Source organism: Prionailurus bengalensis, chromosome A1 (assembly GCF_016509475.1).
Source record: "Prionailurus bengalensis isolate Pbe53 chromosome A1, Fcat_Pben_1.1_paternal_pri, whole genome shotgun sequence".
Classification (NCBI taxonomy): Eukaryota; Metazoa; Chordata; class Mammalia; order Carnivora; family Felidae; genus Prionailurus; species Prionailurus bengalensis.
This window is the reverse complement of record NC_057343.1, coordinates 172907303-172920001: the sequence shown is the minus strand read 5'-3', so window position 1 is coordinate 172920001 and position 12699 is coordinate 172907303. Positions and strand designations below refer to the sequence as shown.

The 12699-nt window shown below is 44.8% G+C and overlaps 1 protein-coding gene across 4 annotated transcripts in view; it reads left to right on the top strand.

The window, feature by feature from the left end:
- The first annotated feature begins 366 nt into the window (after positions 1–366).
- EPB41L4A (erythrocyte membrane protein band 4.1 like 4A) overlaps positions 367–12699 on the top strand; it is a 262232-nt gene continuing 249899 nt past the window's right edge. The window contains exons 1-2 of one of the 4 annotated variants that reach the window (XM_043595359.1): positions 367–1088; positions 1465–1887. In XM_043595359.1, coding sequence (XP_043451294.1) covers positions 1789–1887 — 99 coding nt within the window. In that variant the 5' untranslated portion in view covers positions 367–1088; positions 1465–1788. The remainder of the gene's footprint in view (positions 1089–1464; positions 1888–12699) is intronic. The other 3 variants (XM_043595348.1, XM_043595367.1, XM_043595339.1) reach the window with 3 other exon arrangements.

Below are 12699 nucleotides of genomic sequence, written 5' to 3'. Positions count from 1 at the left end.
GGAAGGAAACTCCTTCTAAAGTTGCAAATTGTTCATTTCCATTCGACTCGGGTTTTTTTCTTTAAAAACATTTTTTTTAAGTTACTAATGTCCTAGGTTTTAAGCAAATTTTGTGAGTTTTGACCACCTAGCTTGTAAGTGGTAGAGGAGGGAACTCAAAACTATGTTTGATGCCAGAGCTCTTGCTGTAACACACAATATAAAGTAGGGAAGTTTTCTGGGAGGCCTACCGTCAACCCCGGCCCACGTCCTCTCGGCTCGCATTAACTCGCTGCTGGTTCCCAGCTGGAGAGCACCGACTGCACCTGCTCCGAAGTCCAGCGGGGCCCGGCCTCATCCTGCGCTCAGCCTCGGCTGCTTGTGCACGGACTCGAGGACCCACCAGGGGTCACTGCAGCCTCAGAGCTATTGTGCCCGCCACTCCTGGACACGACCCGCCGTGCGGAGGGCGTGGGACTGGGAGCGCCGAACGCCAGGGTCCGAGCAGAACTGCGCCCGGCCTTCCTAGAGCCAACCTTCCGTCTCCCCGGGAAACGGCTACAGCAATCAGAACCAGGGCTCCGAACAGCCGAGCGGCCGGGGTAGTGCGCGCGGGTTCCGGTGCGGACCTGCCCGCACCTCGCCGTTGGACCATCTCCGCTCCGCCTTCCGCTCTCAGCCGAGACCCCGCCCGGAAGGGGCGCCCCTTCCCGGCCTCTGGGCCCCAGCTTCGTTCCAGGGCTCTCTGCAGACACTCGGGCCCGGCCCAGCTGCACCTGGGCTGCTCCCGCCCGGGGCGCCACCCCTCGCGCAGCCAAGAGAACTTTCCCGGGAGCCGCCGCGGCCTGCGCGCCCAGGGCACACCCCCACCCGCCCGCCAGCGCGTTCCCAGCCTGGGCGCCCGCTTCTCCGCCCGCCGGCGCGCCCGCAAGCCCTCTGACTCCCCAGTTCTCTGAAAATCCCGGAGGAGCAGCGCTCCGCCGCCGCAGCAAAGGCGTTCTCGGAGGGCCAGCTTGAACTTAGCCACACACAACCCCCCGTGATGAGTTCCACGGTCCCCAGACGGGAGCCGCGTCCCGCCACGAGCTGACTTGCACTCGCCGGTCTTGGTAAGGAGCCCGCTGCCCTTTTCGATACTTCTCGGGGTTCCGGGTGGCCGAGGTAGACTGAGTGACGATCCTCGCCACTGGCCCTGCCGTGGGACTGGGACGTCGCGGGTACCCCTGACACAAAGGAACAGCCGAGTGTTCCCCACTCGGCGGACCGGACTGGGGGCTGCGGGGTGGGGTCGGAGCTGAAGTGGGAGCCCTCTGGGGACTCCGCAGGGGAAGGAGGCCGGGTGTCTCGGTAGCACTCCGGCCGGGGACAGGCGGAGGGGGCTGCACAGCTCCCAAGGGTTTCCTCGTCTGGGGAGGGCCTCGAGCTCGCATTCCTCCCTTTTCTTGCTTCTTGCCCCCATTGCCAGACGACTTTTGTCGTCCCCAGGACTGCGGGAGGGGCCGCGGCGCCCCCGCCTTCGGAGGAGCCCGAGCCGCAGGATGCGCGGGGACGCGCCGCCGCCCTCTGTGCTCAGTTCCGCCGGCGCTTCCCCGGCGGCTCCCGGGCGCTGACTCCCGGGCTTCTCCGCCCTCCTTCCCTCCAGCCGGCGCCGGGCGGCTTGTCCGCGCGGCCCTGGACCTCGCCGGGAACCGGTCCCCTCGCCCTGGCCCCGGCGCGGACAATAAATTAATGCTTCGCGCCTGAGGGGAGGGGGCGGCTCGGCGCCTGGGTCGCAGCTTTCTCTCCTGGCTGGAGACGGCCACAGCCAACATGGGCTGCTTCTGCGCTGTTCCAGAAGAATTTTACTGCGAAGTTTTGCTTCTGAATGAATCCAAGTTAACCCTCACCACCCAGCAGCAGGGCATCAAGGTAGGCGCGGGCCGGGGGCGTGTTCCGGGGATCGGCAGCCGGGCGGGCGCGGGGGTCCTAGGCTTTGTCTGAGGGCTGTCACGGGTCTCGGCCGGCGACTGCTCTCTGCGCGGTGGGAAGGAGCCGCAGCTGCCCTGCGCTCAGGTGGAGTGTGGACGTGTAGGGGTGGATTCACTTCGAGTCCCTTCATAAAGGGAAGTAAGTTTCACGTCTCAAAGGGTGTTCGCTCATCGACTCTCAGCTGCAACCCACAGTCCTGCAACTGAGACCCAAACTCTTCCCGGGACCGGTTTCCTCCAAAAGCATCTAAGGCCCCCGCGGCTCCAAAGACGCGCAAACCTGAATATACAGGCTGAATACAGTGTTGAAGGCACGATTTCCCGTGGCTTTGTTGAGGCTTTTTTCTGTTAGTGTCATTGGGGAAGTAATCTAGTTGACTCGCAGAAACACATTTACTGGGTGGCTGTGATTGTGTTCCCTGGGTTTGTAGATGACTAATGCTACGTTTGGACGGAAGATAATTTCCAGTTCCACAAGCGAACTGGTTTTATCCCCATATTTAAGTAAACATCTCTCAAAGCGACTCGGTAAATAACTTTGCGCCTGTCTGTAGGTCATTAAAATGGAATCACTACTATTAACCTAGAGAACCCAAACAAAAAGGCTGTGGGAGATTGCAGAGATCCACTTCCTTAATTTTGAAGAGTTCTTATGTTTATGGTTGACAACCTGACCCACGCGCCTGCGCGCTTGTTTTGCTCTTGCAACCACGTAGTTACCAAAAGGTGATCGGAATTCGGAAGGTTTTGTTTCTCTTTCTCCGTATTTAAATCACGGGAGCTTTTTAAGTAACCTTAGCAGCTGAGTCTGGTGAGGGGCTACCGCCCCCCCCCCCCCCCCCACTATTGTCCTCCACTCTCCATCCTGGTAATGCTGGAGGTCTGAGAAAGAAGTTCAAGCTGCCAGTATCCTCTTCTAGTCTTGTATGTCAGAAGTTAATCCTAATGGCGTAGGCCCTGGTCATTTCCTTGTGTGAATGAGTTTTTACATAGCTTTATGCACGCCAGAGTAACTGTTCCTGGCTAAAAGCTTCAGCTTTGATGTTACCATTCTTGGTGTACAGAATTCTAATTTCACAGGTGTCGTTCTTCTGCTGGAGATGGGGGCGGGGGCAAAAATGATCAATTAAAGTCACAAGATAAAGTTAACCCTTCCTTTAGGAAATTGTTTTGAGCAGTTGTTTTCCAGTAATTATAAAAAGCAAAAGTCAATCAGATTCTCGTTTGGTGTTTCCTTTAAAAGCCAGGAAAAGACTCTTGGAAAAGGGTGTTTCATATTTTATATTTTCACCTTTTCTTTATGTTCCACCCCTCCACCCCCATGAAATCAGGAAAAGAACTTTTCAAGATGATGTAACATTCTTTGGTGTACTGTGCAAATAGGCAAAAATAAAAAAAAACCCATAAATTTTTGATAATACATAGATTCTTTTTGGCTTGGGGAAAGAAACCATTAGAAAAAGATAACGGATGATCTGATACTAAACCAACAAAGAAATCTTTCTGAAGTGCAAAGTCTATAAAGTCATCTGGAGTGTGAGCTTCCTATTTAATCATGAAAGCCATATCCCTGTCAGCTGTGGAGCATGTACATTATTCTGTCAAGAGAGCAGCCAAGACTCGGGATCAAATGGAATAATTTTGTCAAAGAAACATGAATAAAAAATCCTGATCCATAATTGCTTTTTATAACCTGATGGTGCTTATCTTGTTTTACAAATATGTTGAAAATTGGTGAGTGATTCAAAGGCAATAGCAACTTTATAATGCTGTTATTTTGGATATGTGCCATTTAACTAAACAATAATTTAAGCAGGCTTTTGTTGGAAGTAATCATTTTGCAACAGGCTTGGCCTCTTTCAGTGTCACAAAAGCATGCCACAATTATTTTGATGGCCATATGTGTAACACAGATGTTGTCTGCTGAAGTTAACCACATTATCTGTAACTACCAGGCTACCATGAAATGCATGTGTTAAGCACCTATCTACTTGTGGTATGTACTAAATTAAACACATATGTGTATTTATAAATGGAATAATGTACGAACAGCATCTCATGTGTAGATGGTATTCAAACGTTGAATGGATATGTGTATATTATTATTCTGTACATCGCGTTTTCTTTTTAATCCTTTAGTTATGAGTGAAATAGTAAACTAAAATGTAAATGAAATAGCCAATAACTGTAATGGTGTTTCCCCTTGGAAAAGTACATTTGAAAACTTTTATTATCATTAAAGTCAAAATTAAGCATATGACATCAATTAGCCCATTTCCCTCCTGAAATTAAAATAGAAAAATCTTTTTGTTTTTAAAAAGTATTTTCTAACATTTTGAGATGACCCTTTTTCATGTTCTATCTCAAATGAAATAAAGACCATTAATTTTGCATTAAAATTACCTATTTCATTCCTTCATGGAAGGTATTTTACTGATTATTAAATAGTCACTTAAGAATTTGCTTGTATTGCTGTTATAATAATGTATTGTGAGTTTAAAAAAAGATTAATTATAGTAAATTTAAGTAGAAGAAATAGAGAAGCGTGGTAAAACATATTTTCTGTGTGCCATTTTGAAAAACACTTTCTGGATTTGTTTAAGCGCCACATTACAAAGTTAGTTATGAAGTGATTTTCTGCAACTTAGATCAAAGTCTTTCATCAACAAGAAAAAAAATTGATGTGTTTGTTCCCATGGAAAGGCACTTCAGCCTTGAGACGATGGTTACACGTCTATGTCAAGATGAATAGCAACTAAATGGAAAATAATTTTCTATTAAAAAAACATATTTGTATTCATATTCATAATAACATTATGGAGAAATTTGCTTCTTTTTTTTTTTTTTTAGAGGCAACCTCACCTTGACAAGCTGGAAGTCTTTGGCATGCAGTTTGAGCCCTATCTAAGATTTATAAGAATCTTATAAATAAGGTTTATATAAACTGAAAGCTATTGGTGGTATGTTGACCCCCACACAATAGCTTTTAGCTATTTGTTCTATGCTGCTATCTCTGTTGTTTATTTAAGTAAGCATTTCTGCTGTGGTTGGTCTTTTGGTTTTTTTGAGCAATGTTTGCTCAGGGAAACTTTTGTTACGTCCTTTGTCGCTCTCTGTGCTGGGGGAAGTAAGGATCTTTCTTTTTGTTGTCTGAGAGAGCAAAATTTGTGGCTCAAACTACTGGTGTAAGTTGACATTTGATTAGCAAAAGATTTTCAGGGAAAAACAAATCACAAGGTTTTATTAGAAATTTAGTCCTCAAAGTTGCTGCTACAAATATGAACTGGATTAATATTTTTGTTTCAGGGAGGCTGTCGTGCTCTGAGCAGTAATGTAATAAACACTGAGGTGCTCATTTTCCCCTTGTTGTTTTTGACTAAATTAATGAAACCAATATGACAGCAAGATGGAAATTCCATTAACTTTTTAAAAGGCATTATTGAGATATACATTTCACACATTTGAAGGGTACAGTTTACCCATTAACTTTTAAATGAAGTTACTTCTTAATCATCCTGAGGTTTCTAAGGGAATATTGTGAGTCAGTTTTGATGCTTCAATCAGAAACTTCCTAATAAACTAGAAAAACAGAAAGTGGAGACTTAAATTATATGCATCTCGGTTACCGAGAATTATAATTTTTACTCCATTTGGACTGGTGAGGAAAACGCCTAAGAAGATTAAGAAGACAGTGAAAAGCAGTAGTGCTTCATAAATCATATTAAGTATATAGGTGAATGAATACCTGTATCTTTTAACATCAGCCTCATAAGATACAGAGTCAGGGACCTGATAAACGTAAGATGAAGCAAGTCATCGTACACCAACATTACTGTTAATGTGAGATTGGCTGTGGGTCTTGATTGGTTGGTAAATTAGATGTGACTGGGTTAGATGTAGCCCTCACTGACACTGCATCTTCATTTCTGAAATTCAAATAGAATGTCCATATTGTGTCTGTTTAAGATGGACTCCTATATTAATCCTCCTTCAAAAATTCTTTTTTGTTTTTAAAATTATTCAAACTGTTTTCAGCTTTACTAAGGTATAATTGACAATTGAAATTAAAGTGTACAACATGATTTTGTAGAATATAAGTTGTGAAAGGATTCCCACCATCCCACCACTGAGGTAATGAACACATCCATTACTTCACATAAATTACCTTTTTGTTACTGTTGAGAGTACATAAGTTCTGCTCTCTTAGCAAATTGCATTTCTACAATACAGCCTTATCAAGATCCCCAAACTGTAAGTGCTCTTGCAGCTAATGGCTGTCCTTCTCCAAGTGCTTCTATTTCCTTGTTTTTTGGTGGACCACACTTTTTTTTAGTCCTGTTAATATAATTTTTCTTGAATTCTGTAATGCTAAACTTGAACTGACTTTGAACTAAACTTCAACTAATGCAGAGCTGTTAGGGGGCGCCTGGGTGGCTCAGTTGTAGGAACATGTGACTCTTGATCTTGGGGTCATGAGTTCAAGCCCCAAGTTGGACATAGTCTACTAACAATAATAATGATAATGATGATGATAATAATACAGAGCTGTTGTTGCTCTTGAGCATGGGTGGTGTCTTCATCCATTTGGGCTGCTATAACCCATACTGTAGACTGGGTGGCTTATAAACAAAAGAAATTTATTTCTCATAGTCCAGCATGGTCAGGTGAGGGCCTTTTTCTGGGTGAAAAACTTCTTGTGTACCCTCACATGGCAGAAGGGGCTGTGGAGCTTTTTTGGTCCTCTTCTGTAAGAGCAGTAATCTTGAAGGCCCCAACTCCTAATGCCTTGGGGGTTAGGTTTCCAACATAATGGATTTTAGGGTCACACAAACATTCTGACCATAGTAGGTGGTGATAAAGTTAAATCTAAATAGTAGAGACAGAGGTCCAGACTCTTCTTTTGATCAGCCAGACGGACAGTAGTTTGTTATTTTTATTAAGACACTTACAAAGAAAATGGGAAACTCTTCTCTGATGGTTTGTGTCAAGTTGTATCTCAGTGTAGGGCTAGACAGTTTTTTGTTGTGGGAGGTTTTCCTGTCCATTGTGGGATAACTGTGTTCCTAGCCTCTACCCACGAGATGCCCGTAGCACCTCTTGCCCATTTGCGACAATCAAAAATATCCCCAGCTGTTACCAAATGTCTCCTGAGGGGCAAAAGACATAAATTCCAAACTGCATTGTTTGCATTAGCACCCTACCTTATCTAGACCTTTAGCAGTTCTGAATGCCTACCCAAATGACTTGGTCTGTGGGTACATGGAAATGTTCCCTTTCCCAAATGTACCAGACTCTTGTGCCTTTTTAGGCACTGGATTCCTGCTGAGTGGTGTACCCTTTTACCTTTCCCTAGGTACACACTCCTCTGGATTCATCCTTTAAGACTTGAATCAAGTGTCCTACTTGCCAGGAAGCCTTCAACCCAGGCTGACCAGGCAAACTTAAGTGCTAGTCCTGGCCTCACATACGCCCTGTAATAGCACTTAGCGCATTGCAAGCATTATTTCTGGATACATCTGTCTCCTCCGGTAGCCTGTGAGCCCCTACCTGTGGTCCCCTAGCAGCTAGAGCTACACACCTCATGCAATAGATGCTTATTAACTGTCGTTTGAATAGAGAGTTAAAAGGAGTGATGTTACAGCTGGAACAGGACACATTGAAAATCTTATGGATAATGAGGTTCCTTTGCCATTTTATTTCTACTAGAAAAGGTCTCAGAATAAAGTAAACCTCACTGTGAAAAGTCTGTTGCCAAGATACTCTAATTTTTATATTGATAATGGGTGGAAAATGAGATGGTGCTGTGGACTGAATGTATGCAGCACACCGAACAGCTGATGAGCGGCTTTTTCAGAAAACCCGAATCATACCTTTTTTGTATCATAGAGGTTAGTATTCTGTCTTTCTGTCTCTTTTTCTTTATTTCTAAAATAAAGAAACTTTCCACTTAGAACTTGAGTCTTTTGGAAGAGGGGCATGTTTCAAGAGTGGAAGATAGATTCTCACACATTAGTTACTTTTTCTTGTTTCCTATTCTGTACACCACGTGAGGACATAGTCCGTTGGTTTCACGGTGTGGGTTTATACAATCAGGGGCCATTGTGTAATTTTTAATCTTGCCATGCCACCCATTTTACTCTTGAAGTTGTGTAAACCTCATCTGACACTGCTGTAAGGCTTACTTGCACAGACAGTGTCAAAAGTTACATATTGTGTTTTTAAAATGTTTCATTTATTTGAGAGAGAGAGAGAGAGCACAAGCAGGGGAGGGGCAGAGGGAGAGAGAGAGAATCCCAAGCAGGCTCCATGGGCAGAGCTCGATGCGGGGCTCAATGTCATGAACCGTGAGATTATGACCTGAGTCAAAATCAAGAGTCAGACACCCAAATGACTGAGCCTACCCAGGTGCCTTGAATACTGGGTTTTTATGACAAGTAAGTTTTCAATTCCTATGCACAGTGTATTTTTCTGCAGACCAGATATAAACACGACAAGTCAGAGGTCAGATTTACCATGCCTCTCCAGCTTCTCTGGGATTGACTGCTTTGTCTGAGCTGTCTGCAATATTTCAGCCTCAGTGCTCCTCATCAGCCTGCTTTGGGTTGTAATGAGTAACTGCCATTTTCTTCTGCATCACAAGATGTGTTTCTAAGTTTCATGTATTAAGATTGACCAGGCATCACTTGTTTAGGTATAGCCTAGGTGCGTTAAGGTCAGGAACCAGCCTGTTTAGTGTATGACTTGAAAAGCCTGTTAACTACATTTTGGTGAGTCTGTACCATTCTAAAAAATGTGGATTGCATTCTTGCATCCTCTGAGCCATGTATGTAGTTCTTGTTTGTTTGTTTAAGTGGAACAGCCACTGTTCCTTAGTGCTGCCTACTGTTAATCCATTACTCTAACTAAACATTTTGCTTAGGAGATTCCCCAAAGGCTGAGATGGCTCCCCCAGAGGCTTTCCTAATAATAATCCTGAAGACATGAAAGGGCCTAGCAGTGGCTTCCAAATGTGTGAGAAGTTTGTTTTTAAGGGTACTGAGATGCCAAGAGGAAGTTAGGACAAGGGAGATGGTGGCAGGCAAGGAAAACCAAGAGGTGCTGAGTGCTAGCCCCCATGGACAATAACCAAAAGGTCAGATAGTGGGGGAGGAATTAGCCGACCAAGACTGAAGACAGAACCAAATGTAGCAACAGACTATTTAGAAATGACATGCGTAAGAACATGAGAAAGCACAGTTTATGATGCCAGGGGTTCCTGGCATTGTGGGGATGGTGTCCTAGAATACAGCTTTCCAGACAAACAGTGGCCCGAGAGAGGGTCAGATTCCTGGGCTAGCCTAACAAAGACTGTTTGAGTTTTGGGTCCCACCTTGGTCTTCATTCAGAGCTGAGTTTGAGAGGCAGTCTTGGAGCCTCTGTCACCTTAACTATCACTTGTCAAAACTGGTTTTTCTCTACCATACTTAATGATCCCAATGTAGTCATGGCCCTCATGTGTCACACATGAATCAGGCTTCTAACCTGGATGCTGTGTGACCACCTTCAGCCTCTCCCGTCTCACCACCCCCATCCCGTGTTCAAACCCTGCTCTGCTTGTGACTGGCCACGTGACTCTTCCCTGGAACTAGGCTCTGCTTCCTCATCTGTAAGTTGGGGGGCATGATAGCTGCTGGATGACTGTAGAATTTGAGAAAAAAGTTTAGGCACATAGGATTAAAAGGTGCTCAATAAATGATAGTTATTATTATGCACTATCTATTATTTGCTAATAAATTTCTTTGTGAATTCCAGTTTGTGATATCTAACCCCTTGTTCCTGCCCAAAGTGATGCTGTCTCTCTGAGGGGGTGGGTGGGTGTTAGAAATTGGGGAATAGGGTGGTTGATATTCATATATACAAGTGATCTGTCAGATCTCTTTCGCCTCACATTGCCTCAGCTACCACTGGAAGGCTGAAACTCTACATCTGTACCCCTAGGCCAGACTTCCTTCCTCTCACCTGAATTTTACTTCTGATTGCCCACTGGGTATCACACAAGATGCTTAAGCCCATCATCACTACCCCTCTGCTCCCTCTAGTCCTGCTCCTTCTGTGCTGCCTAGTTTGATGAATGAGACCACACTTGGTCTTTACCAGTTAAGATGCTTTGGTTTATAGTTATAGAGATCCGACTGCAAACAGCTTTAATGTGAGGAAATTTGTTTGCTCACCTATCAGGGACTCTGGGGACAAGGATAGGAGTTGAGGGTGGGTTGATGACATCAAGGCCCCAGCTTCTCTCCATCCCTTCTGTGCTCTGACATCTTGGGAGGGTGTCATCAGCAGGTGGTAGCAGACGTTTGTGGAGATGATAATCGTACATGGCAGTATGTGAGATAGGAGTAGAGATGGCCTATTTTTTAGGAGAGAAGACACTTCCTCCAGAAGTCCCTCAGCAGACTTCCCCTTGTGCCTTTTAGCAGAAGGAGTCTTGTGGTCGTTCTTGAGCCATAATGGCAATGGGATCACCTTTGGGGTGCCGTATCCTCCATGGGGCCGGGTGGGGGTGGAATCAGTTTCCCTGAGGCAAGTGACCTCGTGGGGGAGAGGCCCAGTCAGGAAGGAAGGAGGGAGTTGTGGGTGTTGTTGGCCATGACAGTGTTCACTCGATCCCTTGGGTCAGGATTCTGGCACACATGCTCTCCTTAAATTTCCACATCCGTCCAGGCGTTGGAATTCCCAACTCCTGAACATCTTCCAGATTTGTTTCTCCTCCTCACATTACTCCTGCTGTGGTTTAGACCTGTCTCAGGTGTCAGCTGGACAGTTGCAGTAGCCTTCTCACCACTGCCCTTGTCTCTAGCATTAACTTCTTGTGATTACCTATAGGGTGGTCTTTCTCGTCTCGACCCCTACAGCTCAGGTTTAAATTCCTTCATGGTGGCTGCAGGGCGGCATTCCTGCCCTTTGGTGATCGGACTCACCTCCCTCTGTTCTTTCTCCCACCTTTTCCTTATACCTGTTTTGTATTGTAGCCAGACTGAGATGCTTCCAAGTCTGAATGCTCCACATTCTCCCTTGCCTGTGTCTTTTTCTCAGCCTGTAAAGCCCCACCCAGCTTCCTCTTGTTTGATTGAAGTCCCAGCCCTCAATGAGCTATGACCTTTTCTGAAGACTTCTCCTTGGTGTAGCACAGGAGAGGCCCTCTTCTGATCCTGATCAAGCCTGCATTTTGTTGCAGCAGTTCCTCTGCTGTCCTGTCCACCTCACCCTGGGAGGAATATAGTAAGGTGAAGAGAGCACGGGCTTTGTCTAGGTAGATGTGGCTTCGGGTCTCCCTCCCATTTGTTCAAGCTATGAACTTGGCCAGTCATTTACCCTCTCTGAGTCTGCTTCCTCATCTGAAAATTAGGGTAGGCCTTCCACCTTATTCTGAGATACTGCATGTGAAACCCTTAGTTCTGTGCCTGATGAGTGGTAGCTGTTGTATTAGAGATGGAAAGCCTTGAGGGAGAGGACTAAGTCTTTTTTATGGGATATCTCCAGTCAAGCCCAGTTCCTAAGGAGTAGTAGGTATCCATGAGTTAATCTGAATAAGAAAAGATACCTCTAGATTGACATAAATGAATGAACCTGAGGAAGCGAAGACATCTTTCTACTCTTTACTGCCCAGGTTCCCTGGGTACAAATAGTGCACCTGCTTGACTGCTTAATTTCTTAATTTAAGTTTTTAAAAACAGTTTTAAGATATAAACCACACACTATACAATTCATCTATTTAAAGTGTGCAATTCATATATCCACAGAGTTGTGCAACCATTACTGCAATTTTAGAACATTTCATCACTCCAGAAAGAAACCTCATACCTAGTAGCAGTCCACTCCATATGTCTTTCTAACCTTCCCACCCACACCCCCCTAGCTAGGCAACCACTAGTCTTTCTGTCTATGTAGATTTTCATACTCTGGACATTTCATAGAAATGGGTTCATGTAGTATGTTGTCTTTTGTGACTGGCTCCTTCACTTTGCATAATGCTTTCAAGGTTCATTCCTAATGTATCAGTATTTCATGTCATTTTATTGCTGAATAATATTCTACTGTATGGATATGCTTTATTTATCCATCCAATAGTTGATGGACTTTGGCTAGTATAATAATGTTGCTGAGAAGATTCATGTTCAAGTTTTTATGTGGACATAGGTTTTAATTTCTCTCAGATGTATACCTAGGAATTGATGGGTGTAACATTTGTGAGGAACTGCCAAACTGTTTTCCATAATGGTTGTGTCATTTTACATTCCTACCAACGTGTAAGGTTCCCAATTTCTCCACATTCTCACCAACACTTGTTATAATATGTATTTTTGACTGTAACTATCCTATTGTGTGTAAAGTGTTATCTCATTGTGGTTTTGATTTGTATTTTCCTGATGAATAATGAAGTTGGGCATCTTTTTTTTTTTTTTTTTTAAATTTTTTTTTAACGTTTATTTATTTTTGAGACAGAGAGAGACAGAGCATGAACAGGGGAGGGTCAGAGAGAGAGGGAGACACAGAATCTGAAACAGGCTCCAGGCTCTGAGCTGTCAGCACAGAGCCCGACGCGGGGCTCGAACTCACGGAGTGGGAGATCGTGACCTGAGCCAAAGTCGGCCACCTAACCGACTGAGCCACCCAGGCGCCCCAAAGTTGGGCATCTTTTAATGTGCTTATTGACCATTTGTATATCTTCTTTGGAGAGATGTTTATTCTTTGCCAAATTTTGAAATTG